This window comes from Mustela putorius, unplaced genomic scaffold, assembly GCF_011764305.1.
Source record: "Mustela putorius furo isolate JIRA1106 unplaced genomic scaffold, ASM1176430v1.1 tig00003962_pilon_pilon_pilon, whole genome shotgun sequence".
NCBI classification, from domain to species: domain Eukaryota; kingdom Metazoa; phylum Chordata; class Mammalia; order Carnivora; family Mustelidae; genus Mustela; species Mustela putorius.
This window is the reverse complement of record NW_025422106.1, coordinates 18,884,971-18,911,526: the sequence shown is the minus strand read 5'-3', so window position 1 is coordinate 18,911,526 and position 26,556 is coordinate 18,884,971. Positions and strand designations below refer to the sequence as shown.

The 26,556-nt window shown below is 46.0% G+C and overlaps 2 protein-coding genes across 7 annotated transcripts in view; both read left to right on the top strand.

Moving 5' to 3' along the window:
- Positions 1 to 8,566, top strand: part of ADAP2 (ArfGAP with dual PH domains 2) — a 33,767-nt gene extending 25,201 nt beyond the window's left edge. For 2 of the 5 annotated variants that reach the window (XM_045070297.1, XM_004747058.3), the window contains exons 9-11: positions 470 to 547; positions 1,246 to 1,474; positions 2,357 to 8,566. In XM_045070297.1, the coding sequence (XP_044926232.1) occupies positions 470 to 547; positions 1,246 to 1,474; positions 2,357 to 2,442 (393 nt within the window). In that variant the 3' untranslated portion in view covers positions 2,443 to 8,566. The remainder of the gene's footprint in view (positions 1 to 469; positions 548 to 1,245; positions 1,475 to 2,356) is intronic. The other 3 variants (XM_004747059.3, XM_013053571.2, XM_004747061.3) reach the window with 3 other exon arrangements.
- Positions 8,567 to 8,728: 162 nt separating this feature from the next.
- On the top strand, positions 8,729 to 25,286 carry RNF135 (ring finger protein 135). Of its 2 annotated transcripts, XM_004747062.3 has the most exons (5): positions 8,741 to 9,925; positions 16,400 to 16,549; positions 19,774 to 19,936; positions 23,549 to 23,638; positions 24,244 to 25,286. In XM_004747062.3, exons 1-5 carry the CDS (start codon positions 9,545 to 9,547, stop codon positions 24,771 to 24,773), a joined length of 1,314 nt encoding a protein of 437 aa, XP_004747119.1. In that variant the 5' UTR covers positions 8,741 to 9,544; the 3' UTR covers positions 24,774 to 25,286. The 2 variants fall into 2 exon arrangements, with proteins under 2 accessions (XP_012909029.1, XP_004747119.1); XM_013053575.2 differs by lacking the exon at positions 23,549 to 23,638 and having other exon boundaries at positions 8,729 to 9,925.
- Positions 25,287 to 26,556: the final 1,270 nt, after the last annotated feature.

Genomic DNA, 26,556 nt, shown 5'->3' with positions numbered 1-26,556 from the left:
AAAAATGAGTCAAAGCACTGTGCATTTTATTTTCTGCCTTCACCAGTTGATGGCACAGCCACTCCCCAAGGGTTCTCGCCAGGGGCTTCCTTTTCCCTGACCTCTGTTAGAATTCCTCTCAAGGCCAGCGCTGTCAGCACTGCTGAGCGGTAACTGCTTCTAAATTTCTCCCACTTCCTTTTTCTGAAACTGCTTGTTCTTAGCCTGAGAAAGAGAAGAGCCCCTCTTCCTACCCACAGTAGCACCCAGAGGCACAGGGTACAGCCGGCAGTGGGTGAGGAGGTGGGCAGAGCCTCCGGGAGGCACACTGGGGTGACTGAAGGGCCAAGGGACTGGCCAGCTCCCTCTGCCCAGCCCAGGCTGGCTCTCTGACCTCTCTCCGCCCACTCCCCCCACCAGCTCCCCACACCCCCGCTGTACCCCCACCCCCGCTTTGGCTGACCCTGCTATGAGCTTCCCTCTTTTGCAGCAGAAAGAACCTTTCAAGAAAAGGTGGTTTGTCTTGGATCCCCAGGAGCGGAGGCTGCTCTATTACAAGAACCCACTGGTAAGAATAGCTGCCCCCCACCCTCCGGTGCAGAGGACCCCCGACAGAGGTGGGGTCTGTGCTAGCCCGGGACCATGGGCAAGTGACAGCGTGGGAGAAACCTGGTGAGGGACACACCTGCACTTTCGCCCATCTCTAAGTCATCTCCTGTGCACAGAATTATTCTTGTCCACATTTAGGACATCCTCTGTGTATCCAAAATGCTGCTGATGTAGTTAAACAGGGTGTTCCTCGTCCTCCCGTCTCCAGGGCTCACTTCTCACGGGGAAGCTCGTGGTTAGGACTGTGGGCTTTAGAACTTTCAGTCCCGCCGCTTAGTGGTATGCCTTGGGCAGAACACTTAACTCTCTCTGCCTCAGTTTCCTCCTCTGGAAAACAGGCTTGATAGCAGTGCTTCCTCAGAGATTGCAGTGAGGATTATGTAAGTTACTTAAGGTCAAGCACTTGAAGTCTTGGTGCATAGTAAGCTGTCCCTAATGTTAAGTAAGTATCCTTTTAACAGATCACATGTGTGATTTCTTTTATAGTTTTGTAGCCCTTCAAATTCTGGGTCCCCACAAGCAGAGATCCCCAGTAGAGACCTTCACTACACACATGAAATATCTCTTTCTCAAACAGAGCTTGGGGGGATGTCCCAGCTGCAGGGGCCCGTCTGCCCCAGGTGTGGCCTCTGATGACCAGGTGTCCTCTGTCTTCAGGATGCCTTTGAACAGGGCCAGGTTTTTCTTGGGAGCAACGAGCAGGGGTACGGAGTATATGAAGACCTGCCCAAGGGCATCCGAGGGAACCGCTGGAAAGCTGGCCTCACCATCGTCACCCCCGAGCGGAGGTTCCTCTTCACCTGCCCCAGCGAGAAGGAGCAGAGGGAATGGCTGGAGAGTTTTCAGGATGTCCTCTCCCGCCCCTTGACGCCCCTCAACCTTCTCAGTAAGATGTGCAGCCTGGGCTTTGTTCTTTCGGCCAAGGGCAGAGGGCAGAATGGAGCCTCACAGGGTTCAGCTGTGAGCCCTGAAACTGAGCTCCGGGCTCCTGACTGTGCTTCTAACATTTTCTTCTCTTCCTGCCGAAGAAGAATACAGATGGTGCTCGCTGTTGCCAGGAAGCTCTCTCTGTCCATGCACAGCTCTTCTGTGGGGAGCTCCGCCCTGTTAGCTACCCGCCGCCCACCAGTCCCTCTCCACCTGAGAAACCCGGGTCTGTTATTATTAGCTATGGTCACACCCACTGGGCAACTCCTGGGGTCTTGGGTTCCTCTCCCCTCACAGAGGAAAGGCTATTTTGGGTGCCCTTCTTTTCTCTGCATCCTCCCTTCTGTGGCTGCTCTCCTGCTCCTCCCCTTCCCCCCAGATGTGTGACAAGTAGGCTTCTGTCTGCTGACAGCCATGCGAAAAATGAGAAGACGTTCTGAGCGGGAGCAGGAAACTCCTGGCCCGGGGCCTGGTTTGCGGGCACCAGGAACAAGTTCTGTGTTTGAAAAAGGACAGACCCGAGGAGGAGACCCCACAGCGCCCCCTTAGGAGAAACCCTTGTGTCCTTTGAGTCAGATCAGCATAAACACACCTGCTTTTCCCTTTCCAAAATCTGAAAGCCTAGAGCCTGAGAAACAGACTTGAAAGTTGTTAGTAAAGCCCATCTGCTGGCGCCTTCCTTGTCCCTGCCGGTGGGTCTGCGTGTCTGACTCTGTTTCCATGTCTCTCTCTCTCTCTCTCTCTGCGCTGGCGTGTGTCTCTCGCCGCCCTCGGTTGTTTTTTTAATTCTGGTTCTCTGTCACTGTGTCCCTGTCCCCTTGCTGTCCCTTCTCTCCAGCAGGACTACACTGGCACGGTTATCATCTGAGCTCTCTTCTTGCTCCCCTGACAGCTGCATCATCGGAGAGTGGCCACAGCAGCAGGTGACCCACTGGCTACCGGTCACCCGGAGCTCATGGTAGGAAGGACAAGTTCTAACCTCAGCCTTCGTTGCCCAGCAGGCATGCCCCGCCGTTCAGCAGCCATGGCTGGCCATGAACTTTGCCAAGACTGAAGCTTTGGCCTTTACCTGCTGGCTCCCTGGGCCTTCCCACGGCCCAGCTCAGGCGAGTCTTGGGGATCTGGCCCATGTCCTCAAGGCCTCAGACCTCTGGAATGAAAACACTGCATCGGAGAGCCACCCACCGTGTCCTGCAAGTAGAGGTTTGCTCAAAGAGAAAAAAAACTTGATTCTGGATGGAACCATGAAGAAGGAATCAGACAAATCCACACGAGGAACGGTCTATAAAACTGCCGGTATAAGATAAAGCAGTGAGGAAACTGTTCCACATTAAAGAAGACGAAGGAGGCAACAAAGTGGAATTCACGATTCTTGATTGGATCCTGGATTTTGATGCCTTTTTTTTTTTTTTAAGATTTTTATTTTTCAATAATCTCTACACCCAATGTGGGGCTCAAACTCATGACCCTGAGATCAAGAGTCCCACGCTCCACCGACTGAGCCAGCCAGGTGCTCCCTGGATCCTGGATTTTTTAAAAAAGCAGCTATAAAGGACATGATTGAGATACTGGGGGAAGTCTGAATATGGATGCATATCAGCTTGTCAGATAGTGAGACGGATGATTATGTTGTATTTGTGTAGGAGATTGCACTTGTGCCTGTGGATACGTGCTGACATATTCAGGGGTAAAAATAGAATAATTTTTAGTCTACAACTGACTCTTAAATGGGTCAAGAAAGAATAAGTGTGTGTGTACATGTATATATAGAGAGTATATACACACATATATATATAGTGTGTGTGTCTGTGTGGAAGACAGGAAGTATACACATACACACACACACACACACACACACACCCAGGGAGAGAGAGAAAAAAGTGAGCCTCTGTGCAAAGTGTTAGCAACTGAGGGATCTAGATGAAGCAGAGATGGGTCTTTGTTGTCTTACTGGTGCACATTTTCTAGAGATTCAAAAGTGTTCAAATTAAACACTTGGAAGCTGGGGGAAATTATTAAAGAAACACCCATTTGCACTCTTCAAAAGCAATTATATTTTCTACATGAATCAAAACAGTTCCTGGGGAAGTCTCGTCTTGGTACAGATTTTAGAAGAAATGAAAACCCAGAGAATACAAAACAAACAAGCAAAGACAAACACAAAAAACAAAACAATGTTCAGATCGATTATTGGAAGCAAAGAAGCAAGCCAGCTCCACTGAAACCCAGAGCAGAGAGCTCTCCAGGCTGCCAGCCAGCTCTGGCCTTTCCGCAAACTCAAAATGGTCAGAAACCTCACTTTCCCACCTATGTGCCTTGGTTTTTCTCTTTCGGAGCAGGAAAGCGCACTGACTATTGAAATTCCATGGAAGCAACAAGTACTTTTGAGGCTATCCCAGGTGCCAGGCTCTGTGCCAGGCCCTGGGAACAGGGTGAGAACCAGCTGGTCCCTGCTTACCATGGATGACAGGCTGCTGCAAGGCCATGCTTCCATGGGGCAGGACAGTGCCACAAGTGTTGAGGAAAGGAAGCACAGACAATTGTTGGAGCCTGGGTTTCACCTAACTGAGGGGGAGGGGGGCCTCCATCCTCTCCAGAAAGTGATGTTGAAGTGGAAACCTTAAAGATATTTAGAGGTAAGTCAACAGGAAGAGGAAAACACTCATCTCAGGAAAGAAAATGTTCAAAGTCCCTTAGGTGGGAAAGAGGAACTAAAAGAAATCTGGAATGGCTGAAGAGTTAGAGAAATAGATCACCGCCGAGGTGCCTGCTCTATGACTCTTTGTCCTTCGGGTCACGTGCAGAAAGATATCTGGTGTGCTCTCTTCATTTTGGTGGAGACCCAGAGGGTTGGGAGGGCATTTAACAGAATCTCTTCTTTTTATGGGGTTTTCCTATGGAATCCTCAGAGGACAAGCAACATTATTGGAGTGTCTTTTCGGAGGCTTCCTGACAGCCCAGATGGAGATGGGTGTGCTTCCTCTTCTGGCCCCTAAAGTACCTTGAAAATGTTTGTTTCAACACCTGCTGAGTTGTATATTAATGGTTAATGTACTCATCTGCCTTTTTCACTACCTATGAGCTCCATCTAGAGAGGAAAGAAGGAGTAAACAGACAGTCACAAAGCTACTTGCTTGGCATTAAGAAGGAGAGTCCATGATCAGATTTGAGACTTAGGAAAACAAGGCAGCAATGTAGAGTGTGGGAAGGAAGCAGAGAGATCAGCAGGCAGTGTGGGGCGGGGGACACTGCATGAATCACAAGCATCATAGGAAAGTGTAATTGCGGGCCTGCATCTGAGGCAGCACACCAGCTCTCCTTCCCACCTCTTCTCTCTTAAACATCCTTCTGTTCAGAAAAGAAAGCCATACCTCTTATCCACCTTAAACCTTACACTGCTCCAAGGCAATAAAACTCATCGGGATGCCAGATAGAGAGCCAATTTGAAATAGGAGTGACAATTTTCCTTTGTGAATTTTATTTTTTTACATTGTTCTATACTAAAATTGACTTATTTTGTACTGTTCTATAAATGTTAATACATATATGGATTCCTGTAACTACCACCACAATCAGTAAAGAATGGTTACATCACTTTAAATGCTCCTGGGTGCTAGCTCTCGCCCCCTTGCCCTGCCACCTGCCAACCACAGCTCTGGTCTTCATCGGCCCAGATTTATATTTTTGAGGGTGTCCTATGAATGGGATAATTAGAAATGTAATTTTTGATATTGGCTTCTTTCACTCAGTATAATGGCTTTGCAATTCATCTAAGTCATCACGTGTATCAACAGTTATCATTGCCGAGCTGTAGTGCATCATATGGGTATACCATGGTTTGTTTATCCCATGGAAGAGAACTCCACAATAAAAAGGAATGAATTATTGATACACGCAACAGTATCCAGGAGTGAGCTGCTGGGTCACGTGGTAGGCTTATGTTTAACATTATAACAACCTGTCAAACTGTCTTCCAGAGTGGGCCTCGACCCTTTCGCATTCCCACTGGCAATGTGTGAGAGTTCCAGTTACCCTGCATCTTCACCAGCACGGGCTATTCTCAGTAGTCTTAATTTAATGGTTCCCGTTGTAGTGGTGTCCCCATGGTTTTCATTTGCATTTCCCTATAGTGGCTGGTGACGCTGAACATCTTTTCCTGTGCTGATCTGCCAACCTTGTATCTTTGGAGAAGTGACTTTGTATCCATGTCTCATTTTTAAAAGAATTTATTTACTTTTCAGACAAAGATTTTATTTATTCATTTGAGAGAGAAATAGAACACAAGCCATGCAGAGAGAGAGGGACACACAGACTTGCCACCGAGCAAGGAGCCTGACATGGGGCTCAATCCCAGGACTCTGCGAACTTGACCTGAGCCAAAGTTAGACACTTGACTGACTGAGCCACCCAGGTGCCCCTCATTTCTTAATTGTATGGTTTCTCTTCTTTATTGTTGAGTTTTGAGAGTTCTTTATACATTCTTGATATCAGTCCTTTGACAGACATGGGATGTGCAAATTTTTCCTCCCAATCTGTAGCTTTTTATTCTCTTTACAGTACCAGTGAAGTCTTTTTAAGGCATGGAGGTCAGGTTTTATGACTCCCTCTGTTTCGTGCAGATTTTTGTTGGTGACAAAGTTTGGCATTAAAACTGGGGTGTTTTGGCTTATGTTTGGATGTTTTGAATTCATAAAGAGTGGAGTGGAACTGAGGATGATGTTTATTTTATGACCTCTCCTGCCCCTAACAAAACATGCTTTATCCCTGAAGGAATCCAGTAAGAGCAAAGCAAAGCACTGGTAGATGTTAACGATGGTCGTACCTTATTTCACCCTGTGCACAAATTCAGGATCTTGTCCTTTCCCATCTGACTTAACATTAGAACCCAGTGTCACAGGGATGTGTATTGACATATCTATTTTGTGAGTGTGTGTGTGCTTAAGACTTTATTTATCTTAGAGACAGCACACATGAGCTGGGAGGTGGTGGTGGGCAGAATCAGAGGGAGGGAGAGAATTGCAAGCAGACTCACCATGGGGCACAGAGCTCGACTCAGGGCTTGATCCCATGACCACAGTATCTGAATCGCAGCTTAACCAGCTGAGCTACCCAGGCGCCCCTTAACACATCTCTTTGAATTTAACAATGAGGTCAGATTCTTTGGCAGAATATGAGTCTGACTTGCCTGACTGGTTTGATTTGGGAACTGGCCTTGCCAATTAGGTTATGTGGCAATATTTTGCATAAATTGGACAAGCTAAATCTGTAGCTCCAAATTTTAAAGAAAATGTATTTCAAACATAGAAAAGTATCTTTCCAAAAATATTAGATTGACAAAGGTGTATTGAAATGAATAATATTATTCTAATTTTTCTATCCCTTTTTGAGTATATCATGTTTAACAAAGTGACTCATAAAAGAGTGGTAATTTGATAATTTGATAAGCCTTGGTGAAGTCTTATTAGCATACCACCCAGAAAATGAGAAAGTGAATACGTGCTTTTTTCTTTAATTTTTATTTATTTAATTTCTACACCCAACATGGGGCTTCAGACTCACAACCCCAAGATCAAGAGCTGCTTGCCCTTCCACTGAGCCAGCTAGGCACCCCAAGAAAGTGAATACTTCTAATGATTTTTGCAATACAGTTAGTTTCATATTCTTTGTTCTCAATTAAAATTGAAGGAAAATCAATCTGGTCAGCTGAGGGATTACTAAGTAATTTCTGATAATGGATCACTATGTGATCTTTTTTGCTCTTCAACAAACCGTGTGACACTGTAGTCATTCATATATGTGGACAAGGTTCCTCAGCACTAACATGTATACAGACAAAAAAAATAGAAATATAATTTATTACTGAAACTTGCTTAATTCTGTTGGTAAGTAATGTTCATCTCTCACATAATGCAATAGCGAAAATCCAAATAAAACAATTTGAAAATGGACAGGAGACCTGAATAGATTATTTTTTCAAAGAAGATGTACAAATGACCAGCGGGTGTGTGAAAATGTGTTCAACATCATAATCACCAGGGAAATGCAAAACAAAACAAAACACGAGTGAGAAACCATTTGCTATAAGAATAGCTATCAAAAAAGACAAGAGATAACAAGTATTAGCCAGGATGTGGAGAAGAGGGAACCCCTGTGCATTGCTGGTGGGAATGTTAATTGGTGCAGCCAGGATGGAGAACAGTTATGGAGGTTCCTCAAAAAATAATATAATCCAGTAATCTCATTTCTGTTTATATATCTGAAGGAAATGAAATCATTGTCTCGAAGAGCTATCTACACCTCATGTTCATTGCAGCATAATACACAATTACCAAGACATAGATATAGCCGATGTCTACTGTCTACGTTATCAGACAAATGGATAAAGAAAATGCACACACACACACACACACACACACACCCCTCGAGGGCATGATGCTAAATGAAATCAGAGAAAAGCAAATACTGTATGATCTCACGTGTGGAATCTGAAAAAGCTAAATCAGAACCACAGAGTACAATGGTGATTGCCAGGGACTGGAAAGGAGTGGGGGAAATGGGAAGATGTAGGACAAAGTATAAATTTCCACTTACAGGATGAATAAATTCTGGGAATCTATCGTTTGGCATGGTGACTATTTTTTACCATTCTGTATATTTGAAAGTTGCTAAGAGCAGACCTTAAATTAAATTACATTAAAATTTAAATTATCTTAAATTAAATTACATTTATTAAATGTTAATTAAAATTTAATGTTAAATGTTTTAAATTTAAATTAGATCTTAAATTACAAAAAAAGGTAATTATGTGAGACCATGGAGGTGTTCATTAACCTTATATGATAATCATTTTGCAACATATGTGCATTAAATAAGTCATATTGTGTATCTTAAACTTAGAGACAATGTTATATAGGTCAGTTGAGGTAGCTCAGCAAAGCTGGAGAAAAAAGTAATGTTCATCCACAGATAAATGCATTTTGTAAAAGAAACCAGCACATCACTCTCATTAAGAGCTGTAATTCCAATAAAAATTTTGACTTTTTGTTTACCAGTTATTTATATATTTGTTTTGATTGACTGCTAGTAATACGTTTTTAAATATTTATTTGTTTGTTTATTTATTTATCTACTGTTAGTTCATTTCAGCTGAGCAGAGAGATGGGGATTCTGGTCTCTGCCTCTCAATTACTGCCGTGTAAACCTGAAAGTTCCCTCCGGGGAGGATGTGGTGCTCTTCCAGCGCCAGCGTTTTCCTGCTGTCATGAGCTTGGGACTGGAGAAACAGGAGAGCAGGAAGCGAGGGAGCCCAACCAAGGCCCGCTACCTCAAGAAAACAAGACTTTCTAGTATTTTTGTCCGGATGCTTCTTGGGTAATGTGCTTTTAGCCAGCAGAGAGCAGTAAGAGGACAGGGGCACAGTTCTGCCTTGTAACAGCGGTTTGAAAAGTCCAGGGGACACTCAACGTTGGCTGCGCGTTAGAATCCTCGGGGGAGGTTTTTACGAATCCCGGCGCCGGGCTCCCAACCCCGGACGGCGAAATCAGATTCTCTGGGAGTGAAGCCCCCAGCGCCGGTATTTTTAAAGAGCTAAGTGCACCGGGTGTTCTCTAACCCTTTTCCACTTTTTGGAGTGCTGGATGACATCTAGTGGGCGCCTTCTCATGAAAAAGCTCTTGAACCGAACCCCCTCTTTCTTCTGCTCTCAAGGGCTGTCGGGGTTCCGTTTTCATGGGCCGGGGTGAATGTGTGTCTGGCCCGGGAGGGAGGGCATCAAGCTAAAGGATCTTTGGGACATCAACGGGTTCCTAGCGTTTGGGGGCGAGCTCATCCTCTGTGCAGGAGGCCGTGTCCCGCGCCAGGCCCGGGGAGACTCAAAGTCTGCTCATCAGGAACGCGAGACAGGAAGGGTGGGTCAAGGCGGGGAGAGGAAGGCCGAGGGAGGAGCCGAGGAGACGTCGCGGCTGGCGGGCGGTCCCCGACGAGGCCCTGACTTCCGCGTCCCGGCGTCGGGCGGCGCGGCCGGGCCACTATGGCGGGTGTGGACCCCGGCCTGGCCGTCCCCGTGTGGCTGGCCGAGGACGACCTGGGCTGCATCATCTGTCAAGGGCTGCTTACCAAGCCCGCCACGCTGCCCTGCGGCCACAGCTTCTGCCGCGACTGCCTGAAGGGCTTGTGGGCCGCGCGCAGCGCCAGTCCCCCGCGCTCCTGCCCCACCTGCCGGGGGAGCACCCCGGCGCCGCTGCACCTGCGGAAGAACACGCTGCTGCAGGAGCTGGTGGACAAGTACAGCCGAGCGCTGCGCGAGCTGGGGGCGGGCCCTGACCTCGGCCCCGCCCCCGGCCCCGCCCAGGGACGCGCCCTTGGCCTCGCGCCTGCGCCTGCGCCCCCGCGTGGCGCCGCCCAGCTGCCGGTAGGGAGGTACTGCGCGCTGCCCTCGCGCTCCACCGCGCCCCGCTCGGGCGCGCAGTCCCGACTCTGCCCCTTTGGCCCGGCTGGCGTGCTGTCTCGCCGGGCCGCCGTCCCTCTGTGCACTCCAGCTCTTGGGAGAGTTGGCCCAAGTATGAAGGGGGGGCGGGAAACCCCAGTTTCCTGACATCCCACCAGCCTGGCTGATCCTTGGCCCGTTCCCACGCCTTTCCAGACTTACCGCTGTCTCTTTGAACGTTCTTACACTGGGGTAAGACAGAGCACAAAATTAGCCATTTGAGCCGTTTTTATGTGTACAGTTTAGTGCCATTCGTTATATTCTCATTGATGTGCAGCTCTCACTCTGCACCGATGAAGCAGTAACTCCTCATTCCAACTCCCTGCAGCCCCTGGTCACCTCCAGTCAGTTTTCTGTCTCCCTGATTTGCCTACTCTAGATATTTCGTATAATTGGAATCCTATAATATCTGTCCCTTTGTGTCTGCCTTCTTCCACTTACCGTAATGTTTTCAGGGTTCATTCATGTTGTAGCATGCACCCGAATTTTATTCCCTTTTGTGGCTGAATACTCTCCCATTGTATGGATGTACCATATTTGGTTTATTCATACACTGGTGGGCATTCGGATTGTTTCCGCCTTCCGGTGACTGTGAGCGATGCAGTGAACATTGGTGTGCAAGTAACCAAGTCCTTTTCAGTCCTTTTGGAGAAATAACCTAGGAGTGGACTTGGTGAGTGGTATAGGAGTTCTATGTTCAGCATACTGTGGAACACAGCTAAACCATTTTCCACAGCATCTAAGACATTTTACATTTCCACCAGCAGAATTGGAGATGCTGATTTTTCCACATCCTTGCCAATACTTAACTATTCATGTTATTTTGATCCCCCCCCCTTTGTTTTTTAGGATAGCCTTTCTATTAGGAGTGAAGTGCTTTGCGACTGAGGTTTTGATCTGCATTTCCCTGAGGATTGGTGGTGTTGACTACCTTTTCATGTGCTAATTGCTCATTTTTATATATTCGTGAGAGAAATGTTTATTCAGGTCCTTTGACTATTTTTAAAAATGGGGTTGTCTTTTTCTTGTTGAGATTTTTTTTTTAACATTTTATTTATTTATTTGAGATAGAGATTGAGGGAATGAATGGGAGGAGGGGCAGAGGGAGAAGTAAACTCCCTGCTGAGCCTAATGTGGGGACTGGATTCCAGGACCCTGGGATCAGGACCTGAGCCCAGGGCACTACTTAACTGACTGAGCCACCCAGCTGCCCTTTCTTGTTGAGTTTTAGGAACTCTTTATGAATTATGGATACTAAACCCTTATCAGATATATGGCTTGCAAATATATTCCCCCATCTTATGGGTTGCCTTTTACTTATGGGTTATCTTTTACTTCGGTGTCCTTTGATGCCTAATAATTTTAAGTTCTGCTGATGTCCCGTTTATCTGTTCCTTCTTTTATTTCTCTTGCTTCTGGCGTCATACCTAAATCCAGTGCCGAATTCTGAGATCATGAAGATTTTCCCCCATATTTTCTCTTAAGAGTTTTATGGTAGGGGCGCCTGGGTGGCTCAGTGGGTTAAAGCCTCTGCCTTAGGCTCAGGTCATGATCCCAGGGTCCTGGGATCAAGCTCCGCATCAGGCTCTCTGCTTAGCGGGGAGCCTGCTTCCTCCTCTCTCTCTGCCTGCCTCTCTGCCTACTTGTGATCTCTGTCAAATAAATAAAAAAATCTTTAAAAAAAAATAATAAGTCTTATATTTAGGTTGGTGATTTATTTTGGGTTAATGTTTCGATATGGCATGAGGTAGGGGTACAACTTTACTCTTTGCATGTGGAAATCTAGCTGTCGCAGCTCCGTTTGTCGAAGAGACTGTTCTTCTCCAGTGTGTGGATTCGGCATCCTTATAAAAAGTCAGTCGGCAGGGCACCTGGGTGACTCAGTGGGTTAAGCCTCTGCCTTCGGCTTAGGTCATGGTCTCAGGGTCCTGGGATCTAGCCCTGCATCGGGCTCTCTGCTCAGCAGGAAGCTTGCTTTCTCCCTTTCTCTCTCTCTCTCTGCCTCTCTGCCTACTTGTGATCTCTGCCTTTAAAAAAAAAAAAAAAAAAAAAAAGTTGGTTGGCTATAGATGAATAGGCATATTTCTGGACTCCTAATTCTATTCCTTTGGTTTTTTGGTTTATCCTTAGGTTAGTCCCACATTGTTTTGATTACTCTAGCTTCATAGTAAATTTTGAAATCAGAAACTCTGAGTCTATCTGATTGTGTTCTTCTTTTTCAAGATTCTTTTGGCTCGGGACTCCTGGGTGGCTCAGTTGGTTGGATGACTGCCTTCAGCTCAGGTCATGATCCGGGAGTCTCGGGATCGAGTCCCGCATCAGTCTCCCAGCTCCATGAGGAGTCTGCTTCTCCCTCTGACCTTCTCCTCGCTCATGCTCTCTCTCACTGTCTCTCTCTCAAATAAATAAATAAAATCTTTAAAAAAAAAAAAAAAAGATTGTTTTGGCTCTTCACAGCCCCTGCAATTCCATATGAATTTGAAGATGATGTTACCATTCTGCAAAGAAGGCTGTTGGAATTTTGAGAGGGATTTCATTGAATGTGTAGGTCATCTTGGGTATGGCATCTTTAACAATATTAAGTCTTCTTCCCCAAAACGTCAAATATCTTTGCATGTATTTAGGTCTTTTTAACTTTCTTTTAGTTCCAAAAAGTTTCTGTAGGTTCCAAAAATAAAAGTCCTTTCATCTCCTTGGTTTAATTTATTCCTAGACATTTTACTCGTTTAGGTGCTGCTAAAAATGGAATTGCTTCCTTAATTTCCTTTTTGGATAGTTCACTGCAGGTGTATAAAAACACACTTCCTTTTGGGTGCTGATCTAGTGCCCTTCAACTTTGCTGAATTCATTTACTTGCTCTAGTAGCTTTCTTGTGGATTCTTTAGCATTTTATTTATAAGGTCATGTCCTATGGGAATAGAGATCATCTTACTTCTTTTTCAATTGGGATGCCTTTTATTTCTTGTTTAATTAATCTGGCTAAAATTTCCAGTACAATGTTGGGTAGCAGAATTATTTTGGGTAGCAGCATTATTTTGGGGTAAATACCCATCAGGTATGCTTGTTTTGTTCCCTATCTTAGGCAGAAAGCTTTCAGTCTTTCACCATTAAGTATGATGTTAATTGTGGGTTTTTCATAAATTCCCTTCATTGTATTGAGGAAGTTCCTTTCTATTCCTGGTTTTCTGAGTGTGTGTGTGTTGTTGTTGTTTATCATGGAAGGTGTAAGATCTTGTCAAATGCCTTTTCTGCATCAATTGAAATGATTGTGTGTGTATGTGTGTGTGTGTTTCCTTCATTCTGTTATTATGGTGTATCAGATTGGTTGTTTTTTCTTAAATTGAACCACCTTCCATTCTTGGGATAAATTCCACTTCGTCATGCTGAGTTATCCATTTAATATGCTGTTGGGTTTAGTTTGCTAGTATTTTGTTAAGCATTTCTTTCTTTTTTTTTTTTTTTAAAGATTTATTTATTTATTTGACAGAAATCACAAGGAGGCAGAGAGGCAGGCAGAGAGAGAGGAGGAAGCAGGCTCCCTGCTGAGCAGAGAGCCCGATGCGGGGCTCGATCCCAGGACCCTGGGATCATGACCTGAGCTGAAGGCAGAGGCTTCAACCCACTGAGCCACCCAGGTGTCCCTTGTTAAGGATTTCTATATCAATATTCATAAGGGATATCGGTCTGTAATTTTCCTTTTTTAAAAATTTTCTTTTATTTTTTCAGTGTTCAAAGATTCATTGTTTATGCACCACACCCGGTGCTCCAAGCAGTACATGACCTCCTTTATACCCACCACCAGGCTCACCCATCCCCCACCCCTAGCCCCTCCAAAGTGTCTGTAAATTTTCTTGTGATGTGTTTATCTAGCGTTGGCATCAGGGTAATGCTGGCTTCACTGAGGAGTTAGGAAGGGTTCCATCCTCTTCAATGATATGGAAGAGTTTGAGAAGGATTGGTGTTAATTCTTCTCTAAGTATTTGGTAGAATTCACCAGTGAAGCCATCTGGTCCCGGAATTTTCTTTGTTGGGGTTTTGGTTACTGATTCAGTCTCTTTATTTGTTATACCTCTGTTGTAATTCTCTATTTTTTTTTTTTTTGAGTCAGTTTGGTCATTAATTTGTGTTTCTAGGAATTTATCCATTTCAGGTAAGTTATCTAATGTGTTGGCATACAAAGTTCATAATAGTCTTTTAAATTTTATTCTGTGAGGTCAGGTGTGATGTCTCCAGTTTACTTTCTTTCTGATTTTAGTTATTCATGTCTCCTTTCTCTCTTTTTCCCCCCATTTCTTCTTCCTTTTAAAATTAACATATAATGGGGGTGCCTGGGTGGCTCAGTGGGTTGAAGCCTCTGCCTCCGGCTCAGGTCATGATCCCAGGATTCTGGGATCGAGCCCCACATCGGGCTCTCTGCTCTGTGGGGAACCTGCACCCCTCCTCTACAGTTCTATAGGTTTTGACAAACGCATGATCTCATGCAGCTACAGTTATGGTGTCATACAGTTTTACTGCCCTGAAAATCCCCTGTGGTCCACCTCTTTGTACCTTCATCCCCACCCCTGGCAACTGCTGATCTTTTTACTGTCTCTTTAGTTTTGTTTTGTTTTTTTTCCCCCAGAATGTCATATAGTTAGAATCATACAATTTCTGGACTTTCTGGGTAGTGTTCTTTGACTAAACAAAATTATGGTTTATTTCTGAAAAATATTCCATTACCCAAATGTACCACAATCTATCCATTCACCTTCTGATGGGACATATCGGTTACTTCCATTTTTTTATGATAATGATTAAAATTGTTTTCTTCTTTTTTATTATAAATACAACATCGTCCCTCAGGTCTTTAAAACTCTTCACTAATGTTGCTTATGGTGACTGCATATACTTCCCATTGGCTATTAAGTAAAAATGATTGTTTTTAGATGGCAGGATATTGGATGATTTAAAACATTTCCTCTTTCTCATGCTCTGCAGTTTCTTTTAGAGTTTATTTATTTATTTGAGAGAGAGAGAATGAGCAGGGGGAGGAGCAGAGGGAGAGGGACAAGCAGGTCCCCCCACCACTCAGCGGGGAGTCCGACGCGGGGCTCTATCCCAGAACCCAGGCATCATGACCTGAGCTGAAATCAGATGCTTAACAGTTGGTTAAGCCACACATGTGCCCCTCATGCTTCGCACTGGCCTAAACATCCCCAGAACCTAATTACTACTCTTGAGCTCCTTGGAGATGTCTCTGATATAAACTCACTGCGATGAGTGTGCATTCCTTTATGAATAGAAAAAACAATGTACTTATTCTTTTAAGTTTTTAATTTGCCCCAGTGCTAGGATAAGGGCTCCTTTCTTCAGTTCCAGTCACCTAATATTTAGGAGTGGGGCCTGGAAATTTAAGAGCAAATGTTGTTACCAGTGGTCGGCTACCTCCCTCTCTAAAGTAGCCCAATTATGGCTTCCAGAACACATGCTGCTTTGAGGGACATCAGACTTCTTGGAGATACAGAAGGTTCTGGGTCAATTCCAGTTTTTGAGGTCCTAATATGATTTTAAAAATGGAAAATGTCAAAACAAAGTTATAAAAACTCTTATGGTTGATGAACACGTTGTATTTCTGTGACTCTGTATAGAACCCCTTTTGGAGGGAGTGCAGTGTTCACCATTGAAGTCTGGGCCCCACCTTCCTCTGATGAGTGCCACCAGGTCTGGAAGTTGTTGCCAGAATGTTGGCTGCAGAACTTCCACTCCCAGCCAGGCAGCTGAGCAGATCAAGGTATTTAAGTGGGATTGTGTAGCTCCCTAGTCTGAGGGTCCCTTTAAATGGGCAAGATGGGGGCGCCTGGGTGGCTCAGTGGGTTAAGCCGCTGCCTTCGGCTCAGGTCATGATCTCAGAGTCCTGGGATCGAGTCCCGCATCGGGCTCTCTGCTCAGCAGAGAGCCTGCTTTCCTCTCTCTCTCTCTCTGCCTGCCTCTCCATCTACTTGTGATTTCTCTCTGTCAAATAAATAAAAATCTTTAAAAATAAATAAATAAATAAATAAATGGGCAAGATGTAGGGGCGCCTGGCTGGCTCAGTCGGAGGAAGACCGTGGGACTCCTGATGCATACCCACCCTGGTCAGCATCTCTGCTCTGACTTCTGTTCAGAATGAGCCCACAGGTTTCTTTAGGCTTTTAGGCTTCGTTTTCACCCACTGCCCCCTAGGCTGGGGATGGGCTCTGGTTCCCTGTTAAAGCTACCGGACAGTCATCAGGCATGCAAAAGCTCTGAGACATCTACCTCCTTGTCCCTTGGACATTTTTGTGACCCTGTTGCCTGCTTCCTTTATGCAGTGTTGAGAGCCCCTTCAGTCGAGAGCTGGGTCCTAGGTCTAGCTCTGGGTTCTGCTTTCTTCTTTTAAAGGCTGCGGCACAGAAGAGAATTATAGAAGTTGTGCGTGAGCTGGCAGAGTTGGCAGAAGAGCTCGTAGACATTGTCAAGAGTCTTCAGAGTCAAAGGGACGTCCCTGAATCCGGACCAGACAATGACAGGAGCACCCTGAGCACGAGCATGGTAGGCTCAGCCCCGAGGGGAAAGCGGGAAAGCGTGTGCTGGGGACGGGGCTAGGGGCAGCTTCTGGCTGGAGCCGAGGAAATATGTTGGGAGTTGAGGGATGCAGTAAGTCTTCATCTTTTACCATTTTCTTACTGTCCCACATGGATGACCGGAAGTGCGATGCTTGAGGTGAGGTAGGGGAGCGTCGGGGGGGGGGGCAGGTTTCCATCCTTATCTCTGCCTCTAACCAGCTCTGAGATTCCCCAGGGACGTCTATGCAAATCCTGCAGACAGTCTAGTCTCCACCTTTCCTCAGCCTTTGACCACACCCTCATTCCTGAAGCTTTCTTTTCCTTTAGCTTCTAGGACCAGGAGTCTTCTGACCTTCCCCTCTTTCTCTGGCTGCTCCTTCCCCACCTGTCTTGCAGGCTCACTCTCTTTTCCTCTCCTCAGCAACAAAATGCCTAAATCCCTCAAGGCTGAGGGGTACGTCCCTGTCTCTTTCCCGCTGAGTGGTTTTCCCCATACCATGGCTTTAATTACCACCCCATCCGCGAGCACAGCTCCAGCCTGGACCCCTCTCTGAGCTGTGGTCTGCTGTCTTCCTTCTCACCTTTCCCTCTTGCTTTCTTTCTTTTCTTTTCTTTTTTTTTTAAAGATTTTATTTATTTATTTGACAGAGAGACATCACAAGTAGGCAGAAAGGCAGGCAGAGAGAGAGAGAGAGGGAAGCAGGCCCCCTGCTGAGCAGAGAGCCCGATGCGGGACTCGATCCCAGGACCCTGAGATCATGACCTGGACCAAAGGCAGCAGCTTAACCCACTGAGCTATCCAGGCGCCTGTCCTTCTTGCTTTCTCAAAGGCATTTCCCATACTGTTTCTCCTCTGGGAGTTCCTGTGGCTAGCCCTGTGATCCTTCTAAGGGCATAACCTGGGAATCATGTCACCCACTCCCTCACCGGCCTAAACATCCCCAGAACCTATTACTACTCTTGAGATCCTTGGAGATGTCTCTGATCCAAGCCTCTGATCATTTTTTTTTTTTAAGATTTTATTTACTTATTTGAGAGAGAGAGTGCGGAAGAGAGAGAACACAAGCCATGGGTGGGAGGAGCAGAGGCAGAGGGAGAAGCAGGCCCCCCACGGAGCAGGACGCCTGAGGAGGCAGCGCTCCATCCCAGGACCCTGAGACCATGACCTGAGCGGAAGGCAGCCGCTGAAATGACGGAGCCACTCAGGCGTCCCAAGCCTCTGATCATTTCTTGCCTGGATTGCTGCAATAATTAATTACTCCACTCTGTTCCCACTGGTCTGCTCTCCTCATGGTTGTCAGAGTGACCGTCTCAAACATAAATCTGATTTACAACATCTCCAGTGACATCCGCTTGTGTGGGATTAAGGCCCAAATCCTACAGGGCCCTGCAGGACTCCCTCCCTGTCTGTCCCCCCCCCCCTGAAAGCCACAGCCACTCTGGCCCCTATCAGTCCCTCTAGGGTGTCATGTTTTTTCCCACCACGGGGTGCACTCCGAGGAATATTCTTCTTTCGCCCTGTCACCGAGATAACCCCTGGTCATCCTTCAGACCCCAGCTGGATCATCACTTTCCTGGAGAAACCTTCACTGATTTCCTCGAACAAGTCCTGCTATTAGAGGCTCTTATGATTCCACCTGCAGCAGTTACCACAGCTTGCAACTTGATAAGGACGGGCGCTATCATTTATTCATATCTGTTTTCCCTCTTCCCCTGCCTGGGACTCTAACCTTCATTAGGGTAGAGACCTTGATGACTTTCATTCTTTTGTTCACTCTTGTATCTCCAGGCCTTGAAAGGGCCTTGCCACATAGTAAGTGCTCAGCAAATACCCAGGAGTCTTCAAGGGCTGCAGGGTGTTGAGGGGAGGAAAGCCTGAAAGTCTGACTCTCACACTTGACGTTGCATTCGTCTGATGTGAGGACTAAAACAGCTCTGGTAATAAATGCTCAAACGGTGGGAAAATGCAGGATGGTAAAATTCACTGTAGGGATTTAGTTCACTCTTCTGAGCTCTAACTTCTTTTGCAAGAGGGGGATAACCAACTTACCTGGGAAGGTTGTTATACAAATTAGAAGTAAGCCACAGGGGGGGGGGGGGGGCTGGGTGGCTCAGTGGGTTAAAGCCTCTGCCTTCGGTTCAGGTCATGATCCCAGGGTCCTGGGATGGATCGAGCCCCGTATTGGGCTCTCTGCTCAGTGGAGAGCCTGCTTCCCCCTGTCTCTCTGCCTGCCTCTCTGCCTACTTGTGATCTCTCTCTCTGTCAAATAAATAAATAAAATCTTAAAAAAAAAAAAAAACGTAAGCCACAGGAAGTCCTCTATCCGTGATGCCTGCTACTTTACTCTTGGTAAGAAGAGTGGAAAATTGAGTATGCAGAGTTGGGAAAGAATGTCAGGGACCAAAAGTGGCAAGGTGGGAGCAGATGAGAGGCTCTGTTGGGGAATAACAGGACCCGGGGTTAAAGAAAGTCAGGGAGCATGTGTTGGCAGCCCCAGAGAGCTGGGAGAGCCTGGATGCCCAGCTGGATATCTATGCGGGCTCTTGAGAGGAGAGGTAATAGAATGATAACCTTCTGGGGAAGATTATTTTGGCCTCTATAGCTGATCTTAGTGACTCTCTGTATTATTTATTCTGTAAAGCCCCTAAAGGATGGGCTTGCAAATTTTACTACTTTTTTGGATATTACCTAAGAAATCTATATTCATTATAGAAAATACTAGAAAATGCATAGCAGTTCAAAGAAAACAAAGGAACATTGGGGCGCCTGGGTGGCTCAGTGGGTTAAAGCCTCTGCTTTCGGCTCAGGTCATGGTCTCAGGGTCCTGGGATCGAGCCCCGCATGGGGCTCTCTGCTCAGCGGGGAGCCTGCTTCCTCCTCTCTCTCTCTCTGCCTGCCTCTCTGCCTACTTGTGATCTGTCTGTCAAATAAATAAATAAAATCTTTAAAAAAAAAAAAAAAAAAAAAAAAAAAAAAAAAAGGAACATCTTCCGTAACCCTACCATGCAGAAATTACAACCCCTTTAATATTTTTCCTGCATGATGTGTTCTTCCAAATTGCTTTCAAGGCATATAGTTTGAGGGCCTAATTATGTTTTTAAAAATCTGTGAGGAAGTAGAAAATTATAGATGGCATAATTAGAATATATTATTTGATGCACAACTTAGGAGACTAATTATTTAATTTGTTTTTAATGATCGATCAATAGTCTTCTTCTGGTGAGATGGACCTTTCCTTGGCTTCTTCAAAACCAATGACTTCCAATACACCTGAGAGAAAAACAAGAGACATTCTGCATGACCTAGAAGAAATCCAGAAAAAATTACGGGAAAACCTCACATGGAAAGAGCCCCTCGAAGAACAGATGCAGGGTGAGTTTACTGGGTGAAAGAGGATTGGGGCACCTGGGTGGCTCAGTTGGTAAAGCAACTGTCTTCATCTCAGGCCATGATCCTGGAGTCCTAGGATCGAGTAGCGCATTGGGCTCCCTGTTCAACAGGGAGTCTGCTTCTCCCTCTGACCCTACCCGCCTTCTCTTCTTCTCTCTCTCATTCTCTCAAATAAATAAAAAAAAAAGTCTTAAAAAAAAAAGAAAGGATTAAGTATGGAAGTTGGAGGAAATGACCAAAACAATGACAAATGGCTTTGTGGGTTTGTTTTTTTTTTAATTAGCTTATAATGTATTATTTGCCCCAGGGGTACAGGTCTGTGAATCATCAGTCTTATACAATTCACAGCACTCACCATAGCACATACCCTCCCCAATGTTCATAACCCAGCCATCCTAACCCTGCCCCCCAACCCCCAGCAACCCTCAGTTTGTTTCCTGAGATTAAGAGTCTCTTATAGTTTGTCCCCCTCCTGATCCATCTTGGTTCATTTTTTTTCCCTCCCTCCCCACCACAACCCCCCACCCTGTCTCTCAAATTCCTCATATCAGAGAGATCGATAATTGTCTTTCTCTGGTTGACTTATTTCACTTAGCATAATACCCTCTAGTTCCAACCATGTTATTGCAGATGGCAAGATTTCGAGGGTTCTTGATGGCTGCATAGTATTCCATTGTATATATATATATAGATATATATATATATATCTATATATATATATATCATCTTCTTTTTTTTTTTAAGATTTTATTTATTTATTTGACAGAGAGAGATCACAAGAAGGCAGAGAGGCAGGCAGAGAGAGAGAGAGAGGAGGAAGCAGGCTCCCTGCTGAGCAGAGAGCCCGATGCTGGACTCGATCCCAGGACCCTGAGATCATGACCTGAGCCGAAGGCAGCAGCTTAACCCACTGAGCCACCCAGACGCCCCTATACCGCATCTTCTTTATCTATTCATTCGTTGATGGACATCTAGGTTCTTTCCATAGTTTGGCTGTTGTGGACTTTGCTGCTATAAACATTTGGGTGCATATGCCCCTTCGGATCCCTACACTTGCATCTTTAGGGTAAATAGGCAGCAGTGCGACTGCTGGGTTGTAGGATAGCTCTATTTTCAACTTTTTGAGGAACGTCCATACTGTTTTCCAGAGTGGCTGCACCAGCTTGCATTCCCATCAACAGTGTAGGAGGGTTCCCTTTTCTCTGCATCCTTTCCAACACCTGTCATTTCCTGACTTGTTATTTTTAGAATGGCTTTTAATTTGGGGGATAGGATCCCAGAGCCCAGCTGTGTTATCCCTATGCTATTGTTAATGAGGACGGGGTGGGTGGAGGTGTTTTTGCGCCTCGATATGTTTTGAATATGGCTAGAGGTATGATGTCACCTAGGCTTTTTAAAGGTAGAAACTCATTTTCCTCAGACCTCTATATCCAGAACATAGACCTGATTTTGCTGCTCTAAGAAGATTCAGAAACAGACTGCTTTTTATGTTTAAATATATATTGTTTTTAAAGTTTTATTTATTTATTTGACAGAGAGAGATCACAAGCAGACGGAGAGGCAGGCAGAGAGGGAGATAGAGGGAAGCAGGCTCCCTGCTGAGCAGAGAGCCCGATGTGGGACTTGATCCCAGGACCCCGAGATCATGACCTGAGCCGAAGGCAGCGGCTTAACCCACTGAGCCACCCAGGCGCCCTGCTTTTTATGTTTAACTATTAAATGTCTTTGTATACAAAGCATGTTACTTTGTAAATTGTCCTTGATAAGTTCTGTTAAAATGTCATCTCTGGTGGGCATGCTAATAGTAACAGTAACAACGCAGAGAAAAACCTCTCTGTTCTGACTTCCGAGGTTCTGTATTATAACCCTCTTCACACCTGACCCTCAGATACAAGCTCTGGGCTCCCTCCTTTCTGCCTCCACCTCTCGCCACTGCCAGCTTTATATACTTTAGAGACATATTGCTTATAACTATTTTTATGTTTAAATGATGTTGCTCTGCTTAAAAAGTTATTTTTTATTTAGGTGGAGAAACATTATCTCTTGGGAAAAGTTTCTCAAGGAATCAAGTTAGAGCACAGTTTATTAGTTGTTCCAAAACCTGAGAAATACATGCCCTCTTGGCTTCTGTGCGCCCCTAAATTTAGACTGGGTTCCTTAGTGATCTTAGTTGCTTAAACAAATTTAAAATCAATATTTAGGGGCACCTGGCTGGCTCAGTCAGTAGAGAATGCCACTCTTGATCCCAGGGTTGTGAGTATAAGCTCCACATTGGGTGCAGAGAGTACTAAGAAATAAAATCTTTAAGGGGCACCTGGGTGGCTCAAGTGGGTTAAAGCCTCTGCCTTTGGCTCAGGTCATGATCCCGGGGTCCTGGGATCAAGCCCTGCATTGGGCTCTCTGCTCTGTGGGGATCCTGTTTCCTCTTCTCTCTCTCTACCTACTTGTGATCTCTGTATGTTGAATAAATAAATAAAAAATCTTGAAAAAAAAATAAAATCTTTAAGTAAATAAATAAATTATTTTTAGATTTTGGGGTTAAATTTTAAATTTTAAAATTCAGGGGCGGCTGGGTGGCTCAGTTGGTTAAGCAGCTGCCTTCGGCTCAGGTCATGATCCCAGGGACCTAGGATCTGGTCCCTCATTGGACTCCTCGCTCAGCAGGAAGCCTGCTTCTCCCTCTGCCTGCCCCACCCCCTGCTTGTACACATGCTCTTGTCTTTCTCTCTCTCACACAAATAAATAAATAAAATCTTAAAAAAAAAAAAAAGAAAATTTAAATTCAGAAATCAAAACAATACAAAGGCATACAGTGAAGGTCTCTTTCCCACCCTTGTCCCATTTTCCTATTGCCCTGTCTCAGTTAACCATTTGTATTAGTTTCTTGAGTGCCCATTCAGAATTTACTTATGGAAGCTAACAGTTTTTTTTTGTTTTTTGTTTTTTTTTTTTAGATTTTATTTATTTATCAGAGAGTGAGAGGGGGAGAGAGTGAGCACAGGCAGACAGAATGGCAGGCAGAGGCAGAGGGAGAAACAGGCTCCCTGCTGAGCAAGGAGCCCGATGTGAGGACGCTGGGACCATGACCTGAGCCGAAGGCAGCTGCTTAACCAACTGAGCCACCCAGGCGTCCCTGGAAGCTAACAGTTTAAATAAAGCACTGATGGAGGGGGCAGGGCAGTGGTCGTGGGTATTCTGGGTGTTAGGGTGCTGTGATCCCCTGGAACTGTAATTTATTTGATAGATAGGCACCTCACACTTACTTCCTATGTAGCTGGCACTCTGCTGAGTGCTTAGAACATAAATATGAGCAAGGTCTCTACCGGCAAGGAGGTTAGAGCTTCCGGGGGAAACAGGCAGTTAAAAAAAAAAAAAGTATGGTGAGAACATGAGTCTGCACTTACCTGAGAAGGGAGTTGTGCCTGATCAAAGTCTGCCCCTAAAAAAATGTGTGAGGAAATTTGATGAAGCAGACAAGCCGTGTTCCCTGACCATGACGTTCGGGTACCCTTGTATTTGCTTTTTGTTTGTTTATTTATTTATTTGTTCTTTTGATGCCACCTTTTCCCCTTCCCGATTTTCTGAAACCCTTAGTGGAACTCCAGGAAGCTCCCCATTCTGCTTCATGCCCGCTGCCTGGCCAGAGCCACCCAGCTCCTGAGAGGGCCTCCAGGTTTGCTCGGTGTAAGTATGTGGGCTGCAGACACTTAGGCTGGGCCTGCCAGTCCCCCTCCCTGCTGCTGGGTCTGTTCCTTGGCTCCTGAGGGGATCTGATTACCAAGACAAAGGGAATCGAAGACTCCCAAATTCCAGGCTAAGCTGAGTGGGATTCCGAGACAGCTTCCTGAAAGAGGCCTAATGGGGAAGTAAATCTTAAGATGGAAAAAGGGTATTGTGATGAGAACAGCACCAGGGCTGTGTACGGAAAACTGCAAGTGGACCTGCCAGTTTTAATGCCAGTGTGAGTAAAACTTTATCACACCCAAAGGTACAAAGCTGCCTTTTTGTGGGGCGCCTGGGTGGCTCAGTCAACTAAGTGACTGCTTTCAACTCAGGTCAGGATCCCAGGGTTCTGGGATGGAGCCCCCTACATCAAGGTCCCTATACAGAGGGGAGTCTGCCTCCCTCTGTCTCTCTCCCCTCCCCTTACCTCTCCCCCTGCTCCTACTCTGGCTGTCTCTCAAATAAATAAATAAAATCTTTAAAAACAAAACAAAAAAAACCCCAAAAGCCCAAAGCTGCTTTTTACTTTTAAAGCGAGCCAGTCCTATCCTTGTTCTTTCCCTCAGGGGCCATCAGTCTGACCTTTGACCTTCGCAGCCACTCCTGCAGCTTAAAGGTGTCCAAGGATGGCCTGGCGGTGACTGTGTCTCACTGCCCACAGACCCATCTCTGGAGTCATGAGAGGTTTGTGACCTGCCAGGCCTTATGCTCCCAGGCCTTTTCTTCTGGGCGACAGTACTGGGAAGTGGACACTCAGCGTTGCAGCCACTGGGCAGTTGGGGTGGCTTCCTGGGGGATGAAGCGTACCCAGATCCTGGGAAGGACCAGCGACTCCTGCTGTATAGAGTGGAAGGGGACGGGCCAGCTCTCTGCATGGCACATGGTCGAGGAGACTGTCCTCGGCTCAGACAGACCTATGGTGGTGGGCGTCTGGCTGGACCTGGAGGAGGGGAAACTTGCCTTCTATTCAGTGGCTAATCAGGAGAAGCTTATATATGAGTGCCCGGTCCCAGCCTCCTCTCCTCTGCACCCCGCCTTTTGGCTCTATGGCTTAAATCCTGGAAACTCTCTGACTATAAGGCCAGTAAATGTGTAAAGTTTCCCTGGATGTCAGAACCTGGTGGTCCTGGCCTTTCAAACCAGGCCCTTGACAACAGTCCCATTTCTGGAATTAATGGGTGTGCAGCAAATGGCTAATTGCAGGCCTGGGATGGGCAGACTGCACATTCCTGGGAGAGCATGGGCCCTTGACTGGCTCCTGGGAGGCAACCCCTAAGCCCTTGGGGTATCCTGGCTGATAAAAGTGTTTTTGTTTACCCGTGGCCTTGGGCCAGGAGGTATCAGCTTGACCTCTGGAGGGGCTGGAGACTAAGGCCTGCCCCTGTGACCGACCCCTGGGAAAAGCCTTGGGCACCAAGGCTGGGGGGATCTTCCCTGGTTGGGAGTCCCCTTGTACACTGTCACACATTGTCACTAGGAGAATTCACATTGTCCTTGTGACTCCACCGGGAAGGAGAGTAGGTGTCTCTTGGCCGGTGTCCCATGTGCCTTTTTCTCCCGCTGATTTTAATCTGTATCCTTTTACTGTAATAAACTGTAGCCAAAACTACAATGGCTTTGTTGAGCTCTTTGGGTCCTTCTAGGGAATTGCTGAACCTGGGAGTGGTTTTAGGGACCAACCCCCCAACATGGGGGCAGGTTATCCATTGCCGTGGAATACTACTACCACAAATGCAGTGGTTTCAAACAGCACGTGGCTATTAGCCCAGTTCCTGTGCACCAGCCACAGTTTGACGACCAGCCTCACCAGCTGCAGTCAAGGGGTGACCCAGGGCCATGGTGGCATCTGTAGCTCAAGTGGGGAAGGCTCTTCTTCCAAACTCACATGGTTGTTGGTGGCGTTCAGTGCCCTGTGAGCTGCCACACGGACAGCTAGCCCAATGAACATTAGGTCTTGTATAATGTAATCACACAAACATACTCACATACATCCGGTGGCTTTTGCCTTATTCTGTTGGTTAGAAACATGCCACAGGTCCTGCTCATGCCCACTCGACAGGGAGGGATTAGGGAAGGGGAGGAATACCAGGAGGTGGGGGGGCATGGGGGGCCCCTCACAGTGTGGCCAGCACTGCATGTCATTTCATACTCAATTCCCCTGTTTTTACAAACCGTTTTATTACATAACAGAACAGATACAGAAAACTCCATAAAACACATGTGGAATATAATGAATTATCCTATTCTGAACACCCCTATTAACTACCCCTCAGGTCAAGAAATAAAACCTTCCTATGCCCTGGTAGAAGTTCCTTCATGTGCCTTATCTCAGTCCTATAACCCTGCTTCTACCTGAAAGGAATCTGACTTTTACAGTAATCACTTCCTTGAATCTCTTTAGAGTTTTAGCACCTAAATATGCACCCTAACCACAGTCTTAACCATGTAAAAAAAAGGATACGTCTTTTTCTTAACTGCTTTGTTGAGTTATAATTTACATACTATTAAATTCACTTATTTAAAGTATACGGATCGGGTGACCCCTGGGTGGCTCAGTTGGTTGAGAAACCAACTCTGGATTTCAGCTCTGGTCATGATCCCAGCCAGTTCTTGGGATAGAGCCCCACATGGGCCTATTCCCTTGGCAGGGAGCCTGCTTAAAGACTCTCTTTCACCTGGGTGGCCCAGTGGGTTAAACCTCTGCCTTCAGCTCAGGTCATGATCTCAGGGTCCTGGGATCGAGCCCCACGTGGGGCTCTCTACTCAGCAGGGAGCCTGCTTCCCCTTCTCTCTCTACCTGCCTCTCTGCCTACTTGTGATCTGTCAAATAAATAAATAAAATCTTTAAAAAAAAAAAAAGACTCTTTCCCTCCCCCTCC